Below are 21,533 nucleotides of genomic sequence, written 5' to 3' on the forward strand. Positions count from 1 at the left end.
TGCTAGAACGAAAATATCAAAACTTCATGGCCATGCCCAAAGACTTCGCACTTATGACTTATGGCATAGTGCTATGCTTAGTGCTAATTTCCTTTAAAATACCCAAACTAAAAAAATGGCAAACAATGATGCTTGTTTTCAAACAGGTTTCCTGAGCACTCTTGTTATCTGCTTCTGCTCATACAAAGCAGTAGCCCTGCCCAAAAACTCACACCATTGGTTGAGCCAATGTTGCTATGTTGAACTGGCTTGGATTACCAAACAAACAGAGCAATGTTTTGATAGCACCACAGAGCCAATGTGTTTCCACTATGAGGGAATTAACCAACAAATGGATTACTTCTAAATTAAGTTGAGATAGGAGAAAGTATTTTAACATTTAAAAAATTACACAGCTCACCTTTAACCACAGATGTGTATTGCTGAAAACAATTTTTGATCAATATATATATATACAGTGTATACATTTTGTTATATATAGGAGTAATTGTACATGTAACGTTTATACTGTATGTACTGTATATATTATGTGGGTAGGAATATTTCTAAGCACAGCCCCTGTTTCCATGGAGACTATTATTGTTTCTCATGGATGGAGATAGCATGCCATAATTTATGTGACATTAAATATCCATTACTGGCCAAAATTGTGGTGATCACCTCCACTCCCCACACTGGAACATATAGCTACAGTATACAGTCATTATTTCTCACGTGAATAATGATGCAGTGCAAAAACGGGCATCTGAACTGAAAAAATAATTATCCCTGCATCCGTCTCTCATTCACCCCTCTCTGCCCATTCTGACATAATTGACTCTTGGGGCTCAATTTTCTGCAGGGTTACCTGGGCAACGCTGCTCACTGCATCTGCGGACCTCCTCCCCACTACCATCGCATGGTTGCCCTGTGACCGCCAGCCCCTGGCACACACGTACCCTCCTCTGCCAACCGCCATCACAGGACTTAGAACACCCGCTCCATGGTGCCCAGGCATTCCACTGTCCATTAGCTAAAAGATAGATGGATAGAAAGATGTGCTGACATGCTGTACAACAACCCAAGATGCTATAAAACTAGGACCTTGAGCAGAATTCTCCCTTGATTTAATTAATATAATTATTACCATGATACTTTCAATGATCAGATATTTGTCTCTGCTTTACGAGCGTGAGGGTGCCCTGCAACTGGAATAATAATTGTTCTCACTTTGCCAGTCCTGGAACACATTGTATTATAAAGTTTTAAAAGGTTCCGGGATATTTTACAGGCATTTAATGAACGGCATAAAATGTTGAATCTTGGCATTAGAAAGGGACAAAATAGAAAAGGCAGATGTTCACCTGTGATAGAAATCATAAGTGAGAGGGTGCATATTAACCTGTACTGAATTTACTTTCTGTTCAAGGACACATTTACATTAACATATAGACTATGCAGGGGCCGGTGGAATGTTACTCTGAAAATAATAAATAATTAGGGGTCAAATCGTATAAAAGCACTGGGTGATATGTGACATCGCTTTGAACTACATTGCTTTATATAAAAGACTTTAATCAAATAACCTCAATAAAAGTGTCAAACACATCTAGGAGATTATGTTTTAATGGTCTAATTCAAAGAGGCTCAATATCTGATGTCATGCAAGCATCAAGCAAAAATAATATTCTAACCACTGAAATGAAAACAATTGATATAATTACAGTCTATCTATTATCATATTTAAAAGGTTTCTCTAAAATTACTTTCTTTTATAACTAGATTTAAATTTCCTGAAGAAGATTTTAATTTATGTGCTTGCGAGGGAGAAAAAAATAATGATAAAATAAAATAACAAAAAAAAGTTGATAAATTTTAGGTAAAATTAGATTTTGGTTCTGTGTAAATGAAATGCTGCCCTACTTTGCCATTGCCATAACATTCAGCATGCATCTTGTTGTCAATCAGCTGCATACAAGATTATACAGTAAATACTATGCAGTGTAAAGTTGACCATACAATCCAAATACTGTATATGCGAGGAAGACAAGAACAATCACAATTCAGTGTTCAAATAAAGATAAAATTAGGCCCAATCACATTCAGTAAACAAATATTACCATGGCATCATCACTACTGGTTGCAATTTAAATGCTAATCATTCTATAGATGTTATCTTTATTTCTCTCTCTCTCTCTTTTTTTCAAACTTTTGCTTGTGCTTCACAGAAATCTGGCTGAGTGAAGCCATTCCTGACAGTGCGTTGCATCTGCCGAGCTTTTTGCTTTTCAGAGTGGATCACATTGCGGAGTTAACGGGGAAAACGAGAGGCAATGGAACATGCTTTTACATCAATGAATGTTAAAGCAGATGTACTGTCCTAATTTGGAAGCACTTGTTATCAACTCTAAACCTTTCTACTCGCCGCTGGATTTTTCCTCATTTATTCAGGTGAGTGTTTTTATTCCTCCAAGAGTGTGTGAGAGCACAGCGCTGAGACAGCTGGCTGATCAGATCACAGATATGGAACAATACCCTGACTCACTTATTATTATTCTCGGCGATTTTAACAGAGCCAACCTCACCCATGAACTGCCAGAATACAGACAGAACATTACATGCCCCACCAGAGACATAAATATACTGGATCACTGCTACACAACATTAAAGGATGCATATCGCTCTGTCCCTAAAACAGCTTTGGGACTGTCTGATCACTGTCTGGTTCATCTTTTTCTGACCTACAGACAGAAACTTAAATCAGCTAAATCTGTAGTGAAGACTGTAAAAAGATGGACCAATGAAGCAGAGCTGGAACTACAAGCCTGCTTTGACTGCACTGATTGGAGTGTTTTTGAAGCGGCAGACACCAATCTGGACAAGCTCACAGATACTGTGACATCAAATATCAGTTTCTGTGAGAATATGTGCATCCCTACTAGGACTTATTTAACATACAGCAATGACAAACCATGGTTTACAGTAAAACTCAGGCAGCTTCATCAGGCCAAAGAGGATGCTTACAGAAGTGGGGATAGAATCTTGTACAATCAGGCCAGAAACACACTGACAAAATGGATTAGAATAGCTAAAAGAAGCTACACTGAGAAGCTACTGACAATGCATCAGTGGGGAGAGGCCTCAAAGACACCATCTAGATACCATCCCCCAACTCTGTAGGTAATTAACAACTGTCTGACGACCTGAAAGTGTTTTACTCTAGATTTGAAATGCCCAAAATCACACCCCACTCCCAATCTGACCTTCACATCACACAAACATCAACACCTCCTGTGACCTCCCTCCTGCTATTCAACCTGCACTTAAGATCTGTGAAGAGGATGTTTGCCAGGACTTCTGAAAACAAAAGACATGGAAAGCTCAGGGCCCAGATGTATTATCACCATCTTCACACAGATCTTCAACAGATCAATAGAGCAGTGTGAATTTCCCTGCTGCTTCAAATGCTCTACCATAATTCCTGTCCCAAAGAAACCCAAAATCACAAGACTTAATGACTACAGACCCATCGATCTGACGTCTGTGGTCATGAAGTCATTTGAGAGACTGGTGTTGGCCTACCTGAAGGACATCTCTGGACCCTTTCTGGATCCCCTTTAATTTGCTTATCGAGCAAACAGGTCTGCGGATGATGCAGTCAACATGGCATATGAAAGGATCCTTTTTGTGTACTTCAGTTTGCCTTTTAACACCATCATCCCAGCTATTCTCCAGACTAAATTAAACCAACTCTCTGTTCCCACCTATATCTGTCAGTGGACCACCAGCTTTCTGACAGATAGGTAGCAGTTAGTGAGACTGGGGAAATTCCAGCACCTGTTCAATAAGCACTGGTGCCCCCCAGGGATATGTGCTCTCCCCACTACTCTTCTCCATGTACACACATGACTGCACTGCCAAGGACCACTCTGTCAAGCTCCTGAAGATTGCAGATGACACTACTGTCTTCTGCCTCATCCAGGATGATGGTGAGTCAGCATATAGTAGGGAGGCTGAATAGATAGCTGTCTGGCAATCAAAAAAACCAGGAGCTGAATACCCTCAAGACAGTGGAGATGAGAGTGGACTTTAGGAGGAACACCCCAACACCAACCCCGGTCCCCATTCTGAACTGCGCTGTGGCAGCAGTGCAGTAATTCAGGTTCCTGGGCTCTACCACCTCAACGGACCTGAAGTGGGAGACCCACATTGACTCCATTGTGAAAAAGGCCCAGCAGAGGTTGTACTTCCTTTGCCAGTTGAGGAAGTTCAACCTGTCACAGGCACTGCTGATACAGTTCTACTCAGAAGTCATTGAGTCTGTCCTCTGCACTTCAATAACTGACTGGTTTGGTTCAGCTACAAAATCAGACATCAGAAGACTACAGAGGACAGTTCAGACTGATGAGCAGATTATTGGCTGCCCCCTGCCCTCCCTTCAATAACTGTACACTTTCAGAGAGGGGGAAAAGGGCAGCAAAAATCCTTCTGGTCCACACTCACCCAGCCCACTACCTTTTGAACTGTTGCCTTCTGGCCTTCTCTACAAAGAACTGAGCACCAGGACCATCAGGCACAGGAACAGTTTTTTCCCTCAGGCTATCCATAACATGAACAGTTAAAACTGCCCCATTGAGCAATAATTATGTGCAATACACAGCTTAGTCTATTTATATTTATCCAACATATCCTACCTCTTCTGCCATTACATTCCCTTGCACTATCTGTATATAACAGATTTGTATTTGTGCATAGATAGATAGATAGATAAATAGATAGATAGATAGATAGATAGATAGATAGATAGATAGATAGATAGATAGATAGATAGATAGATAGATAGATAGATAGATAGATAGATAGATAGATAGAAAGAATTGTACATCTCTTAATTTTTCTGGAACATGTTTGGATATGTAATCATTCATTGTGAGATAGAGAATATATTGATCTATATTGATTTCAATCAAAATTACTTACTGTCATGTTTACAATATACAGTATAATCATGGTTACTATATGGAAACTACATTATTACTGTTGTCGAACCATGGTTAATTATATCAAAACCAAGGGGGTTGAGGGGAGGGTGGGTTGTGCGGGAGTTTGCAGTCCTTTTCTGCATATCTTCTGGCCCTAGACACGCATATATATTTCATGTGCTGTGGTTTTGCACACCTTCCATTTCAGCTTTGATGCAACAAAACAGCAGCCTCACCATGTAAGCAACTTCAAACTCACAGTGATTGTCTATAATCATGAACCACTTCTTTTACAGCTTACAAGTATCATGCTGAGGGTCCCTAGTGTTTCCATGCTGAGGGGACCCTGTAGATCAATTGTGTCACGCATTACTTAGAAAGAAATACCTGCCAGGCATACTGAGTATCTGCCCTCATAAGAGACCTACCACTGTGGTCAACCAACAGCACAGACAGACTGGCTAATGACTGACATATATGGAACAGATTCAAATTACTTCATTGTAAACAGGATGGTGTGTCTTTAATTCATGTCTGTTAGATTTCAGGGCCATCTTTAAGCTAGTGTGCTGCTAAAAGTTAACAAAATACTTTTTGGAAGATGTACGCATATAAAATTCACAGTTTTCCTCTCCTAGAAAATTGGACAAATATATGTATGATTATGACCTTCTTTGCAGGGGCGTATCCAAAGTTTAGTCCAATAAAATGCTCATAAACTGAGATGTTAGGCAGAATGCTAACTTACGTTAGCTAGGTTAACATACTTTCAGACATCTCCCTTCCTGTTCTACGGAAGAATGGAAATCATATGGTTTTGGAACAATAGGAGTGTGAGTAAATGATGACATGATGATTTCTGGGTGAACTATATCTTTAAAAATATTGAGAAGGAAATTCGAAGTGGTACCTGTGCACTCAGGGTTGGAGCACTCTCGACTCTCCGCCCAGTGTCCTCTGCACTCAGATCCCCCATGAGCAGCGGCCGAGCACTGCCTCTTCCTCTGTTGCGTTCCATTGGCACAGGTCACAGAGCAATCGCTCCAAGCACTCCACTCCTGCCACTGACCGTCAACTGCAGGCGCCCATGCAGAACGTCAAAATGGCATACCAAGTTGAGGGGAGAAAATATGGTGGGGAAAAGAGAGTATGTTTTTCTGAGCTGAGTTTGGAACATAACAGATCTTCTGATTAAGCTGACATTTTTCATGAAACGTGGTCCACTGATATAGGCAGGTCTCGGTTTAAGGGGGGATGCAAGGGGATGTCATACCCCTTATTGCAAGAAATACTATACAGCATCCACCTTGTAAAACCATCATCCCCCCTTTCCATCCCCTTTAGATCAATTGTGTCACGCATTACTTAGAACTAATCATGAAAGTAAAAATATATATATATATATATATATATATATATATATATATATATATATATATATATTTTATTTATTATTTGATAACAGACTTTAAATAAGGGCGATTAGACGGTCAGAATTAGATTTTGACATGTCTGGGGTTGCCAGATTTCTATAGGTGAAATCCCCCAATTAGTGACTGTGATGCCGTGTTTTCGCATTATTTAGCACGTAAATCTAGCAAACTTTTTATATGATAATGTTTTTAAATATCGACCACAAGTTTAAAACATTTTGCTTTCATATAATACCTTGGAATTAGTTTAAAAAAAAATAATTAACACAGCTGTGAGGCGGTTTCGATTACTGCTGCTGAGAGAGTGACAGTAAATTTGTCATGTTCTCCCAACTGACTTATTTAATCCACCGATCTCTATTTTTTTCCTCTTCTGGAAATTTATTCAAATGTAATAGTGGACTTTTTCTTTTGCTCTTGGAGCAAATGGATAAGTGAAAATAATATTTGCTGTGATCTCCAACACACTCTCATGGTGAAATCGTCAGGATTCGTATGACTTTTCTAAATTTGGCTATTTCATATGATATTGTGCGACTGAATTCCTACAACTTTCCCTATAGCCAATGACGTCTCTGGACACCGTTTCCATCTAATATGTGACAATTACTGTCCTGATTGCTTCTGTCACACACAACAGATTCCTATCATGTTTACACACTTTACTGATTGGTTAAGTTTAGAAAAGGGGTTAGAGCATAATATTAATAAGTATGTCCTTAATGGCTCGTGCGTGATACTCGCGCTAAATTCTGCACTAGACATCTGGGAATTTGCATGTGAAGTCGAACAAGACATACGAGTTTATTCGAACAACATCGTGCGAGACTATATGAAATAGTCATCTCATATATTATGTGTTTGAAAACTTTTAGAAAATGAATGATTATGTTTTTTATAATCTCATGTATTCAAGGTGCAAATAAATTATTATGTACTTTACTTGATGTTCACACCACATGACAATTTAAATTTGTTTTTGTTGATGTTGTTTTTTTTTATTTGTAGAAAATGCTATAAACTTTTTCAAAAATATATGAAACCAAATTGGACACCAAGATTGCATTTCTGAGAACATGACACGATTGTTCTAAACTTGTTATTGGTTATCTGAGTTACCATAGACTTTGCTAGTTCGAACCAGTCTTTCCATTCTCTGTTGACCTCTCTCATCAACAAGGCATTTCTATCTGCAGTACTGCTGCTCACTGGATGTTTTTTGTTTTTGGCACCATTCTGAGTAAATTCTAGAGACTGTTGTGTGTGAAAATCCCAGGAGATCAGTTACAGAAATACTCAAACCAGTCTGTCTTGCACCAACAATCATCCATGTGATTATCTAATCAACCAATCATGTGGCAGCAGAGCAGTGCATATAATCATGCAGATACAGGTCAGGAGCTTAAGCTAATGTTCACATCAACCATCAGAATGGGGAACAAATATCTCAGAGATTTGGACCATGGCTTGATTTTTGGTGCCAGATGGCCTGTTTCGAGTATTTCTGTAACTGCTGATCCCTTGGGATTTTCACACACAACAGTCTTGTTAATGAGTGAGGTCAACCGAGAATTGCCACAGGTTCGAACTGATAAAGACAACAGTAACTCAGTAACACTAACAGTAACTCTCTCTCTCTCTCTCTCTCTCTCTCTCTCTCTCTCTCTCTCTATATATATACCGTATTATATATATAAAAATAACACACGTGTACATTTGGAACTAGGGCTACTATCAGCCTGAATAACCCCATTAGACTTGGGGAAAGAGGTAATAATACTGCCTAAGTGGCTGAGATAGCCTGCTAATTAGCCAACATGCCCAGTAAAAGCTACTCTTAAACTGAATATTCTCAGCTTGCAATGCGTTATGAAATGCTTCTGCTCTTAATCCAAAGGAAATGAGTTGAAAACGGTAGAGGCTTTTCATCACAGACGAGCTCTGAGGTCAACTTTAAAAGCCTCTAACAAAAATATGAAACACAGAACCTGGCAACACAGAACCTGGGAGAGCTGAAGCAACAAAACAAAACACAAAGGTGTAAAGAGGGGCTAATTGTCTCTTTTTTTGCTGAATGTGAACAGACTTTTAAAACATCAGACCAACAAAACTGCCCAAGATTGGAAAATCTGTTACATACCCAAGCAAAGCTAAACATTTATAGTGTATAGAAGCTTTCATCTCTAAAGTGCCTATCATTCACAGACAATTGTGCTTATGCAATTTTCACTTCAGTTCTGTGCTTACATTAAGTCTGAAAGGGTGCTTCTCTCAGCCTTGTGGGTTTTATTGCGCACCACACGTGGTTGCTTTCAACATGCCAAGAAAGCTTGTGAGTGCACCCATTCCCTCTCTGGCCCGCATAATAAACTATTCCATAATTGATCCTGTAATGTTCCTCCACTGGCAGCTGCTGCTTACTCCCCAGAGCAACCTCAATGCAAGATGAGCTTTGATTCTTTATAGAAGGGATCAAACGTTAAGGGACCACAATGTCAGGCCTACTTCCACAAAATCAATCACAGAGGACAGTGCCCCAAAACCACATCCAAATTAGTGGCGTGGTCTTCAATTTACAGTGAAATTGACTATGGTTAGAGAATTACTAAAAAAGCAAATGGCTTGAGGGAATGAGGGAGGCATCGGATTTGAAAGAGAATGACACAGCAGACAGGAGAGGAGAGGCCAGGAGAGGAGAGAAGAGACAAGGTGAGAGTAGAGTAGAGAAGAGACAAGATGATAGTAGAGACGAGACAAAGCGAGAGCAGAGATAAGTAGAGTATGGTAGAGAAAAGACACAAGTAGATTCAAGACAAGACAAGAGTAAATCACAGAGGAGCACTGTGTAGAGATGGATGAGACAATATGACAGAAGAGTAGAGTAAGGAAAACAATGGCTAAAGTATAGGTGCAAGTAGAGACATGACAAGACTAGAGTAGAGTAGGGTAGAGAAAAATAAAGTAGAGACAAGACTACATAAAAAGGCAGACATGACGAGATGACCTTGACCAGACAGGAGAAGGCAAAACAACTCAAGCAAACAGACCTGGGCAGAGAGCAATGTTGCAGAGTTTGCTTTGGGTCTCAGGTCCATCACACGCTCTTCCTCCATGCTGAGGCGGAGTGCACATCCGAGTGCGGGTGCGATGACCCCGCCCACAGGTGAAAGAACACAGGCTCCACGGAGACCACTCTTCCCACACACCGTGCACTGCCAATAGAGGACAAGAGTTAAAACACATACAGCACACACCCACACACAAACCATCATTCAGACAGAGCAGAGAAACACCTCCAGCACAAACTTAGTGAGCCTGTTTAACTGCAGCTGTTACACCACTGCAATGAATCAAAATAAATGCATCATTTTCCCTTTTATTTACTATTTACCTTCCCCAATCCCATACCACACCATCCCCATCCAGAATGTGATGCCTGATGACATTCTTTTGTCTATGAGTGATGAAAGACGCACCGGGAAGGCTGCTGCAGCCGTGCCCGATTCGTCTCGCCTCTCTTAGTGTACTTATCAAAGTCCCAGGTGTGTCTTCTGCGCGTGCACTTACTGAGACTTAATCCAGTCATCAGTGTCAAGACTGCCGGGCACGTTCCCCCCTCCAAACATCAAATCCCACACTCTAATGCTTTTACTGTATAATGAAAACCGCAACCCACTAAAAGAGCATTAATTAAAAACAAACTCTCGTTGAAGCACTCAGGGAAAGCTGGCATTTCCAAAAACAAGCTCAATAACTTTGCCATTACAGGAAGCCTGTTTTAACTACTGGATTCCCATCTCAGAGGGGATTTAACCAAATAGATTCAATGTCATTATTTTCACAGAAAGGTCTACTGATACTGAGTGGTTCTCAACAGGTGCATCTAGGTTGGTTCTGATAGGATAATGGAAGAAAAAAATGCTAAACGCAAATACAGAAACATTCACTGTAATTGAAGGCTTATCAATTTTTCAACGCGAGAAAAGCTTCCCATATCTTTTGTTGATGTCAAAGAATTGTACTGGCACATTTAATCAAACTCTATTTCTATCTACTGTTTTTTTTTTTAAAGTGCAAATTCATATGTAATTTGGTTGAAGCTTGTTCAAATAGGTAAATGCCAACATGAACATGTTGCTTGACATCCCTGATTATCGAAAACCATGAAAAAAAAGTTAGGTAAAAGATAATACGATCATATAGGTTTACTTGCTATAACACATTATAATGTTGCATATTGCTAGACCGATCCAGTTCATGGTTAATAAATGTCTATGGTGTTAATATATTGCAATGCTTAATTTAACAACTGTGTTGGGTTGTCCCTTCATGTCAAAGTAAAATATGGGTCCTGAAGCTAAACCAGTTGAGAACCATTGGACTAAACTGAAACGGCACTTGTCTTTGGCAATACATTAGTATTTAAAACAAATTATACCATTAATCCTCTTATAAAACTAGCACACTGCTTTAAGTGTCTCAGAAGGTGTTCAGAGGGGAATTCAGATTAGCTGGGATGAGTTACTTCTTCATTTGAAAATCCACCATACATCCATCCAAATGTAACAATATGAACATTTAAAAACTATAAAGCACATAGTGTGAAGGCCCTAGTCAGCAGGCCCATTGTTTATTTCTAATCATCTCTTTCTGGCTGCATTACACAGCAAAAGCATGTAAATAAGGGTTGCCCTCAAAAGAAAGGCAATACTGTTCTCAATTAGGCTGTTGTCCAAGCTAGTCCAGAGAGAAAAGAAATGGTTTTATTTGAGTATTCAAGGGACATGGTGGTCTTAGTTTCATTCCCTTAAGCTCTGGGAGGGCAGTTCAGCCTCATGTCATTTAAATGTGCCTTGCAAGCTTTTCCAAAACCAGACAGATCTGAGCTACTTTCAAGATTTTGGGAATGTTTTTGCTCTCCTTGTTCAAAGACTGAATGAATCTTTGCACTCCATGGCAAAATGTGAGTAATATCTTAAATCTTGGTTGTAAAATAAGTACTCGAAAATGCTCTATCTATCTATCTATCTATCTATCTATCTATCTATCTATCTATCTATCTATCTATCTATCTATCTATCTATCTATCTATCTATCTATCTATCTATCTATCTATCTATCTATCTATCTATCTATCTTCTCTCTCTCTCTCTCTCTCTCTGTCTGTCTGTCTGTCTGTCTGTCTGTCTGTCTGTCTGTCTATCTATCTATTACAGTATATACAGCATGTGACAGTAATATATAGTAATACAGCAATACAGTACATAATGGTCCAGTATGGATTGCTGCTTGACATACCAAAAGTAAAAATGATGATCACAATAACAATTTCCAACTTCCAAATGTATCTAACATATGTGCCAGTGAAATACCTGTATATGTCTCTGTACATTATTCATATGGAAAAGCTGTGCATCTACAGCATAATGCAGGCTAAACCGCATTGATTTACCCATACAAAAAGTCTTAAAACAGCTGAAATGTTGAGTAAACAAAACAAGTCTCTCTTCATGCCCTTTTACTTAAAATAAAAATCCATTTAGCCTGTGACACAAGTCCAATGTGCTGCTGAGGTAACATGTAAACAGCATTAATTTATCAGTACCGAAAAGTCCTTAAAGAGCTGAACTGCATTTTTAGAGCTCACGATGAAGACAAAACAAGTTCAATGCGGCTGAGATATCACTGAGCCCAACTCCATTAAGATGACCCCTCCAAAAATGATTGATAAATTGAGTAATTAAATATTTTAAAACTTTTAAGATTTTCTTTTTATAAGAGGTTAATTCAGGCCAGTTTTCTGGCCACATTGGGATAGATTAGTTTTTCCTTCTCTTCTTTTACATTTTTCTTCTGCATCAACCAAATGAACAACCTAACAGACTTCTAACAAGTTTCACATTGCATTTATGAATTATAAATTAATTATACAAAAAGCTTGGCTAAGTCATACATTGAGAAGAGTGACATGAAAAGAGTGATACATGAGATATGAATGAGAAAACTTATGATAATGTGAATATCATTGCAGACAAAATAAAGTAATACAAATTATAATAAACATAACATCAGATATAAAAACAAAATTAGAAGCAATGAGAACAAAATAAATAAATAATAATAATAAAAAAAAAAAAACATTCACTGCCCTGAGAGATGAAAGATACATTAGACACTCTGAAGGACAGTCCAGTGTCTATGGCTAACACTACCTGGGCAGAGGGCAGTGTTATTGCACACCCTGGACTCTCTTAAAGGGCCGCTGCAGTGTGATCCGTAAGGTGAGACACATGTTCTTGTTCGCACCTGCGACCCTTGACCGCATGTAACTGAGCAAGAGCTCCACTGGGACCACTCCTCAGCACCAGGGTCACCTGTAGAAGAAGGGTGACACCAGTTAAAAGCAGTAACATGGTCATGTGACACCCTGAGGGGGTGGAGCCAGTAGGAGCAGTAGGGACCTCACTTTGCAAGTCTTAAAAGACTTTAATTGGCACAAGCTCAAATGGTAGCATCATTTCATCTATATTTGATATGATCCTGCCTGAATGACTTTTAGGGCACAATTGTCCACGAGCAAATGTGCTCAGTCCTGCTCCTGGAGATTTATTTTCCTGCAGAGTTGAGTTTAGAGACCTTGCTCAGATACACCTGCCTGACATTTTTAAGTACCATATTACTCCCATATTTAAAAACTATACTGCAGATATTGTAAGGGTAGTATTATAGTAAGATATTCTTAATTTAGCACTTGGTTGTGTTGGAATGGAATACTAGCTTTTATTAAACTGAAACTGAGCAAAGCTACATTGCTGTCACAAGACCTCACTAGTTTGGTCATATGGCCTCATCATGATGCATATTTAGTTCAGTGAGTGGCATCCAGTTGTCATCTAATAAATAAAAGAGGCTGTTTGGATTTTCAATGCAAATTTAAGGTAAAAATGTCTTTCGGCAAGCCAATCAAACAATGAGTAAAACAAAAACATGTACAAAATTGCGGCTTATATTACTTTAATTTTATCCATCATACTGGAAATGGAAAGTTGATTTGAGTTTATTGCATTGAGGGATACAGTATTCCATGCACTAAGATCAGCTGTACTGCATACTGCTCATTTTGGCAAATGTTGTGCGTTATTCAGGTATTCTATGCTATGCATAGAGAAAATGTGCATACTGTGTGCAGTATACATACTATATACAGCAACAGTAAGAGTATTAAAGCAGTATGATGTTCTTGATTAGCTGGTTCAGGTGTGTTTTATTCATGTTAGAACAAAACTCTGCAGGAACGAAGACCTCAAGGTGAATATCTGAGCAGCCCACTTCTGGAGGAGAGCAAATATTTTGTTAAAGTGCCTATTTCTGATGTGAATAGTAAATTAATGAAGAGTATTAACAACTCACAAATCTATTGAAATATTTGTGATTTTACTACTGTAGAAGATAACAATCGAAAGCCTCAAAAATCTTGCAAACATTTATTAATAATTCTTATATTTGTACATCTCCCAAACAGGATCATATCAGTTTTACTCTAAGGCCACTAAGTGATATTATAATGGGAGCTAACACTGTTGTAGCCTCTTACAAAATGCTAAGGCTTAACGTCATATATTTATTGTAAAAGAACGCATGCAACCAATTTGATGTAATAAACTGAAAGGAAAACGGCAAACAAAACTAATAGATGAAATAAATATATAAAATATGATTTAAAAAATCTATGCAGAATGCATGCAACATGGCTTTTAAAAGTTAGAAAATGACCTTTGATGAGAGTTAGTTTTCTTCTAGCTACAGTTCCACAGCAAAACAGACCTATGGACCTCAGTCTAGACTGCAATTCTTTCTCTTGGATTTATGCTAAAGCTACATGTCAGGCAAAATCAATTAGAATTGGAGATTGTCAAGAATGAATGGAATGGGTTGAATTTCACCCAACATATTCAGCAGATCACAGCAATTTTCAATAACATTGGTCATATTTTAAAATTTACTTGGGGAGGATCTTTCTACGTCAAATCCAACAATCAAAGCTCTTAGAATTTCAGTTTGATTACAGTCCTGAGCTGAAAATATTATAATTTACCAACTGTAAAGTTCAATTCAATTCAATCATTGGCAATGCTTGCTGGTATTACAATACATGATTGCTTTGTGAAGTTTAGATGGTTTATTAACTTATTAAATTGTTGGTTTAAAAGCATCTGTTGCTTTTTGATGTAACCCTTTAGATTATATACTGTAGATCAAATATTGAACTCTGGAACAGCTGTAATTCCCAATGAGCAATAGCATGGCCGGACCAAATACTAACAAGACATTTAATTTCCAGAGAAATTTTGACACTGTAAGACACATAATAAGCAGGCCCTAAAAGACGATGTTATCAGAATCCACAATAGAACAATTCAATTGCCATGCAATGCTGAATAAAGGGATAGTATGACAAGTTAGATGTTGGACACAAACCTTTGAAGTTTTAATTGTGCCTTTTAAATAAGATAATAGTGATCAAAATACAATGGATGTAATTAACTTTAATTTTGTCAGCCAAATCACTTAAAACACTGTTGAATTAACGTTTGATGATCATATTGACCAGGAATAAGATTGTATGCTCCGAAAAGTTTTTTTTTTAGTTGCCAATACACTCAAGATTGGTTTGTTTGCACAAACCATTCCAGAGAATCTATTGGTATGCCCTTCTGTACATATGGCCTTATAACAACTTCCTCTGCCATCTTCAGAGATTAGATTTGATTGATAGGTGGATCAACTCTGGATGAAGTGAGACAAGAACTCAGACAATCTGAAAATGAGAAACTAAATGCAGGATGAATGACATTCTGTTCAGATTTTCTATAAACGCAAATAAATAAATAAATACATAAATAAACACATAAAAGAACAGAAACTGATTGGAATGGAAACAAGGTCGTTAAGGTTTAGTATGAACAATGATTTGCAACTCAAACGATATTAAGAGCTACACAAATATCACAAATATACAAAAGGTGCAAAAATAAACAAAATAAAATGGCTGCTTAATGTCCCTCCCCAAAATAGCTGTAAGTCATCTACAGTACATGCAGAAGTCAATTTGAACAAAAAAGAAAAACTGAATATAAAAAAGAAAAATAAGCAAAGTTAAACAAAGGAAAATAATTATTATGCAACAATTTCATTTTCAGGTTTCTACAGGCTTGTTTTTTTTAATTATAATTTGGCACTTTATAGGTACAGTATCAATGTTAGTTTGGCTCTTGGTCTTACTAAAAAGCCGAGAAGCACAAATGTTTAATTTTAACTTGACGTTGTTTGCCGCTCTCCTTGACTGTTTGTCATTTAATTTATCTCTCCTTTAACAAAATTTGGGCTCTAATTACTGCTTTTAGTGGATTAAAAAAGTCTAACCGTGCCATTGAAAAAACAAATTGAAACCAGAAAATCCAATTGGACATTGGATATGTTGTCAGTATGCTAAGTTAGCTAATTCTGTCCTGTTTTTCTCAACGTATTAATAGAGTGGTAGAGGGACAAAAAATAAATATGATAAATAAACATTGTCACTTAAAGGTGCAGTAAAGAAGAGGCATGCAAGTGACGTAAGATGAAAATTAAGTTTAGTTTACATAGGAAAGGATAGAAGCATAACTATTGTATTACCAGTTTGTGCCATAAATTTAGCAGACTCATCTCGCTCCTGTTGGCCCTTTGTGTCATGTACTGATCTTGGTCGCTGACTTTTAACAGTATGTTCTCCGATCATTCCATATTCTAGGGACAGAATAAAGTTTCATGAAAAACTATGCTTTGGTACAAAATCTTCAGAAAGAGACAGAAAGGAACAAAAAGAGCTTAGTACAATTCTGGTAGAAGGTAGAGTGGGTTGCACTTGGCAGTGCATGACTTAAAAACAAAAGGAAATCACACATGGACAACTTTAACTCTTCATTCTTGTCTTTCTCATTTATAGGAAAGCAAAGAACAGTGCATAGAACGGTTTATCAGTAGTGAGCTGGGATAGTGAGCATTAATTGAGCTTAGAAGCACAGCTATGACACATAGAAACACATGCAAAATCAACTTACATTGGATTTTAACAAGACGTTGATTTAACCTCCACCCCTCCCTCCCACCCACCCCATTAGGGAAAACAAAAAAGAAAGGATAAAAAAAGAGAAAAGGAAAATGTGTAAGCCATCTGAAAGCCACAGAGGAAGGGAAGGGTGGCGAGGGGAGGTGGCATGGACATGCTAGATTGATCCACAATGTTTTGCAACAGATCCGGGCTTTTGGAATAATTAGTTAGTTAAGACCCAGAATTAGTAAAGGAATTATGTGCTGTTATATCTAACAGAATATTAAAAGATGAATTATCTTGCAAATGTATTCTAAGCTGTGTATCATTCATTTTGGATTAATTGCACACTTCTTTTCAGCGCAACAATATGGCTAATTTGTCTTTGTTCTTATCTTGATCAATTAATAATCAAAGAGATTTGTCACTACAAATATGATGTCCTGATTTGAAAAGCTTCACTGCGGGTGTAATTGTTAAACCTTTTTTGAAATGCCTTTCGAAACTTCTTGATAGTTTTTCAATCCATGTATAAAACACTTGTTTTATCTTTAGGGGATTGCACTCTTGTTTTCGATACATGTTTTATAGATGGGGCTGAAACAGATCAAACGCAATCAAACACCGCCATGCTTCCATTGCTAATTGGGAATTACATTGGTGCACAAAGTTGTCGATTGTGTCTAATTCATCTCTGTGTAATAATTTCTACCCTCAAAACAGAAACCCTGATATTCCAGCAGCAGGAAACATACACAAGAAGCAAATGTTTGAGGTCAAGGTCACCGTATGTGTGCTAAGTATTTATAAGCTACGCTGAATGCAATGCAGGAATTAAATAATTCAGGCCTTGGGCTGCAAGGGTCATTTGGAAATACACAAATGTTTATGGTGCTGTCCTTGACCCAGGTGGGCTCAGAGCATTTCCGACACTCTTTCCTCTTCTTCCAGCATAACACATAATAAAAATGCATTCTTTTCAGCTAGCACATCCTTGTCAATGACCACAGAACATTACTTTATTCATTACAGCAAAGTCACAACACTACCACACAAAAGTCACAAAAACATTGATAATGTGTGGCAAGGGTCTGTCTCAAGCAATACATTTTATTTCACTTACACAATGTCACACTGGAGTGGCATTTGAAGGTGTTACATATGGGAACGGGTGCAGGAATGATAAATTAGGAATTATTTCACTTTTTCTGCTTCAGTCCTGGAGTGGAAGTTCTCATGAGACACAAAGTAGTATTTAAAGTCTATATATAGACTTTAAATCCTGGATAGTCCTGGATAGTTTGTTAATATATTTACTATACTCATTTGGGACACATACAAAAGAGACTCAGTACTTACAGTACATCATTAAATATTCACGCGCTTTGTCCCATCGCTGAAACTTTCACGCACTGTTTACGTTCTCCGTCTGGGGGAAATGCAGGTAGTGTCGAACAATGGTGGCAAACGCGATAACTGCAGTGTTGAAGAGACAGTACTCCACGTTTTCATGGCATATGAGGACGAAAGACAGAAAGCTGAATTACGTGTCCGTTGTGAGCTGCATTCATCCAGTCATTGTTATCAACACCGTAAATATGCAAATAAGAACGTTAACCTGTGGTTTACGAATATACACTGTGAAACATCAGAACATGACTACCCAGGATTCAATATTAATCCAGGATAACCCAGGATTCCGTTTTCCATTCCGTGTGAAAAGCCCTATGGGGAGCATAAAAGTAATCCATATGACTCCAGTGGTTAAATCCATGTCTTCAGAAGCGATATTGTAGGTGTGGGTGAGAAAAATATACAAATTCAAGTCCTTTTTTACTATAAATGTCCACTTTCACTTTCACATTTTCTTCTTCTTTTGATTTTGGTGATAAGCATCCTTCACGCAGATCGCCACATTCTGGGGGGCAGAGAATTTATAGTTAAAAAAAGGACTAAAATACCTGTTTTTCACCCACTCCTATAACATAGCTTCTGAAGACATGGATTCAACCACTGGAGTCGTATGGATAACTTTTCTGCTGCCTTTATTTGTTTTTTGGATCTTCAAAGTTCTGGCCACCATTAATTTGCTTCTAATGGATCAACAGATCTTATATATTTTCAAAAAATCTTCATTTGTGTTCTGAAAAAGAAGTCTTTCATAGGGTGAGTCAATTATGAGGTGTTTTATGATTTTTTTGGGGGGTGGGGAGGGGTGAACTATTCCTTTAAACTTACCTAAGGGTGCTTATATTTGTTTACACAGTGTGCTGTAAGTACACCCTTTTATGCTATAAATGCAGCTGCAGATGTGTCTCTCAAACATTTTTTGTCCAACATATGCTTTTTCAATAAATATGATTGTTAATACATTAAAAATTCAGATTATGAATTTTTCGTGGATCAATCTAGAATCATTTGAGAATCATGATGCCTCAGTGAATCAATATTTCCCAGTATTACATCATTCTTTTCCCAGTCTTACACACAGTCTTACATTTACGTGAGCTCATAGTGCTGCTACAAAAAACTGAGAGGATGGTGTTTAGCAAAGCTGAGGTCAGGGGTTGAAATCACAGAGCTCGCATACAAGACCCAACTGATGAAGAGCTCATCAAACACCACAACAGCACTGAAATGAGATCTGCTGGTGAAAACTCTAATCATGCCAGATGTAATGTTTGAAGTGTGAAGATCTGTGAAGAATACGGAGCTCTTTTGTTGGTTTGAATGCATGTGACACCTTTTAGAGAGCTAATCATAGCATTAAAGTGATTAAAGGGAAAGTGAAAATCCTGTCATCGTTTACTCCTCATTTGTTCCAAACCTGTATGACTTTCTTCTGTGAAATACAAAAGGAGATGCGAAGCAGAATGTTAGGTACTGACAGACTCAGTTCCCATTCACCAGCATCAAGGTTGTTCAAAATGTCTTCTCTTGTGTTCCATGGGAGAATGAGTGGAAGTGGAACAACATAAAGATGTGTAAATGATGACACACATTTTTTTAAAGGTGAACTATACCTTTAAAGTGAACATGAAGTACTGTTCTCAAACCAATTACTTGCATAAATTGATATATTTACAAGTAAAACAGGATAATCAACAAGAAAAAATGTTGAGCTGGTCCTGATTTTTTCCTTATGGGAATTTATTGGATTGTGAAACTGGGCATTATACCAAAATGGTATATGGAGAGGATTTTTATTTTCATTTTTTTTAGAATAACTGCACCAATGAATCACACACAATACGACCAGCAACGTTATTTAATAAAGTAATTAGGTCTGTTTTTATATCATGTTGATTTTAAGTGTATGCCCTTATAGCATTCTTTTTGTTGTTTTGTCTTGATGTAGTAAAACAAACTCTTGAGCTTTTGAACTACAAAGAAAAAGACATACAGTGAGAAGATGTTGGAGCACAAAAAAGCAAAAAAAGAAACAGCCTTTGCTTGATTTATGGTTCAAGATAACTCAGTTGCAGCTACCCCTGTCCTTTGTTTCATCTGAGGTTCAGTACGGGTGCCGTCAGAACAAAGCCAGAGGCCCATAGCAGCTGTGGTGATCAAACATGAAATAGATGCATGAAGCACAGCCCAAATGTTCATTCTCTGGTTCCCTTTACATCATGCATTTACATGTGGTTTGTATCTACAGTATCTGGATATATTATTTAGCTGGATTGCATTTACACCTTTCATTCCAATGCATCTTCAAAGTGATTAATTCTGCCTTACATCTCCTTTGCGATCCACTGAATAAAGGCATAAAGATTTGGAACATAATGAGGGTGAGTAATTGCTAACATAATTGTAATTTTTTGACGAACAATGCCTTTAATGGGATAGTTCACCCAAAAATGAAAATTCTCTCATCATTTACTCACCGTCATGATATCCCAGAGGCGTATGACTTTCTTTCTTCACCAGGACACATTTGAAGAAAAACAGAACAATGTCGTAGGTCATGTAAGTGCATTAAAATGCAAGTGAATGGAGATTTCTCTTTTGAAAATCAGAGATAGTCAGCATAAACTTCATCAATACGACAACAGCTGTTAAATTAACGTCTTCTAAATGACACAATCCCTTTTGGTGTGAAAAAGATAAATATTTAAGTACTTTTATATTTTTCTTTTAACTCTGAATCATCCTTCCAGTGAGCAGTGGTACATATGTGACATATCCACATTGGCATTTGAAACACACGAGAACTCCGGGGTAAACGGAGGAGCATAAATAAGACAGTTATGCACTCCACAAATCTATCAGAGCAGCCAAACACCAGTACAGGGACAAGATTGAAGGAGAGTTCAACACCACCGACTCTAGAAGCATGTGGCAGGGAATTAATATCATCACTGACTACAAAGGGAATAAATACTCTTCCGTGAACCCATGCCTCTCTCCCAGATGAGCTTATTACTTTTTATGCTCGTTTCGAGGGAAATAACACCACCCTTGTGGAGAGAGCTCTCGGGGCCGAAGCTACAGAGGTTAGTTCAATCTCCGTCTCTGTAGCGGATGTAACCCAATCCTTCCGACGGGTGAATATCCGTAAAGCCACTTGATTAAATAACTGCCGTCCTGTTGCTCTGACCCCCATCATCAGCAAATGCTTTGAGAGGCTAATCAAAGATTACATCTACTCTGTGTTGCCTGCCTCACCGGACCTATTGCAGTTTGCCTACAGCAGAAACCGCTAAACTGATGATGCCATTGCACTTACGCTACACACTGCTCTCTCTCAAATGGAAAAAGGAACACATGTGAGAATGCTGTTTGTAGACTACAGCTCAGCATTCAACACCATAGTGCCCTCCATAGTGCTGGATCTTGGACTTCCTGTCAAGCAGACGCCAGGTGGTTAGAATGGGCAGCAGCATCAACACATCACTGACCCTCAACACTGGAGCCCTGCAGGGCTGTGTTCTCAGCCCACTCCTGTATTCCCTGTACACACATGACTGTGTGGCAACACATAGCTCCAATGCCATCATTAAGTTTGCTGATGATATGACAGTGGTAGGTCTGATCACTGACAATGAT

At 38.1% G+C, this 21,533-nt stretch overlaps 1 protein-coding gene across 5 annotated transcripts in view; it reads right to left on the reverse strand.

Annotated features, from left to right (window-relative positions):
• The window catches only part of adgrb3 (adhesion G protein-coupled receptor B3), a 222,609-nt gene that overhangs the window by 95,119 nt on the left and 105,957 nt on the right, over positions 1–21,533 (reverse strand). For 3 of the 5 annotated variants that reach the window (XM_052089878.1, XM_052089877.1, XM_052089882.1), the window contains 5 exons: positions 16,070–16,180; positions 12,607–12,768; positions 9,442–9,606; positions 5,872–6,036; positions 848–1,012 (listed from right to left, as the gene is read on the reverse strand). In XM_052089878.1, the coding sequence (XP_051945838.1) occupies positions 848–1,012; positions 5,872–6,036; positions 9,442–9,606; positions 12,607–12,768; positions 16,070–16,180 (768 nt within the window). Of the gene's footprint in view, positions 1–847; positions 1,013–5,871; positions 6,037–9,441; positions 9,607–12,606; positions 12,769–16,069; positions 16,181–20,371; positions 20,430–21,533 lie in introns of those variants that run through there. The other 2 variants (XM_052089883.1, XM_052089881.1) reach the window with 2 other exon arrangements.

Source organism: Xyrauchen texanus, chromosome 24, assembly GCF_025860055.1.
Source record: "Xyrauchen texanus isolate HMW12.3.18 chromosome 24, RBS_HiC_50CHRs, whole genome shotgun sequence".
Classification (NCBI taxonomy): Eukaryota; Metazoa; Chordata; class Actinopteri; order Cypriniformes; family Catostomidae; genus Xyrauchen; species Xyrauchen texanus.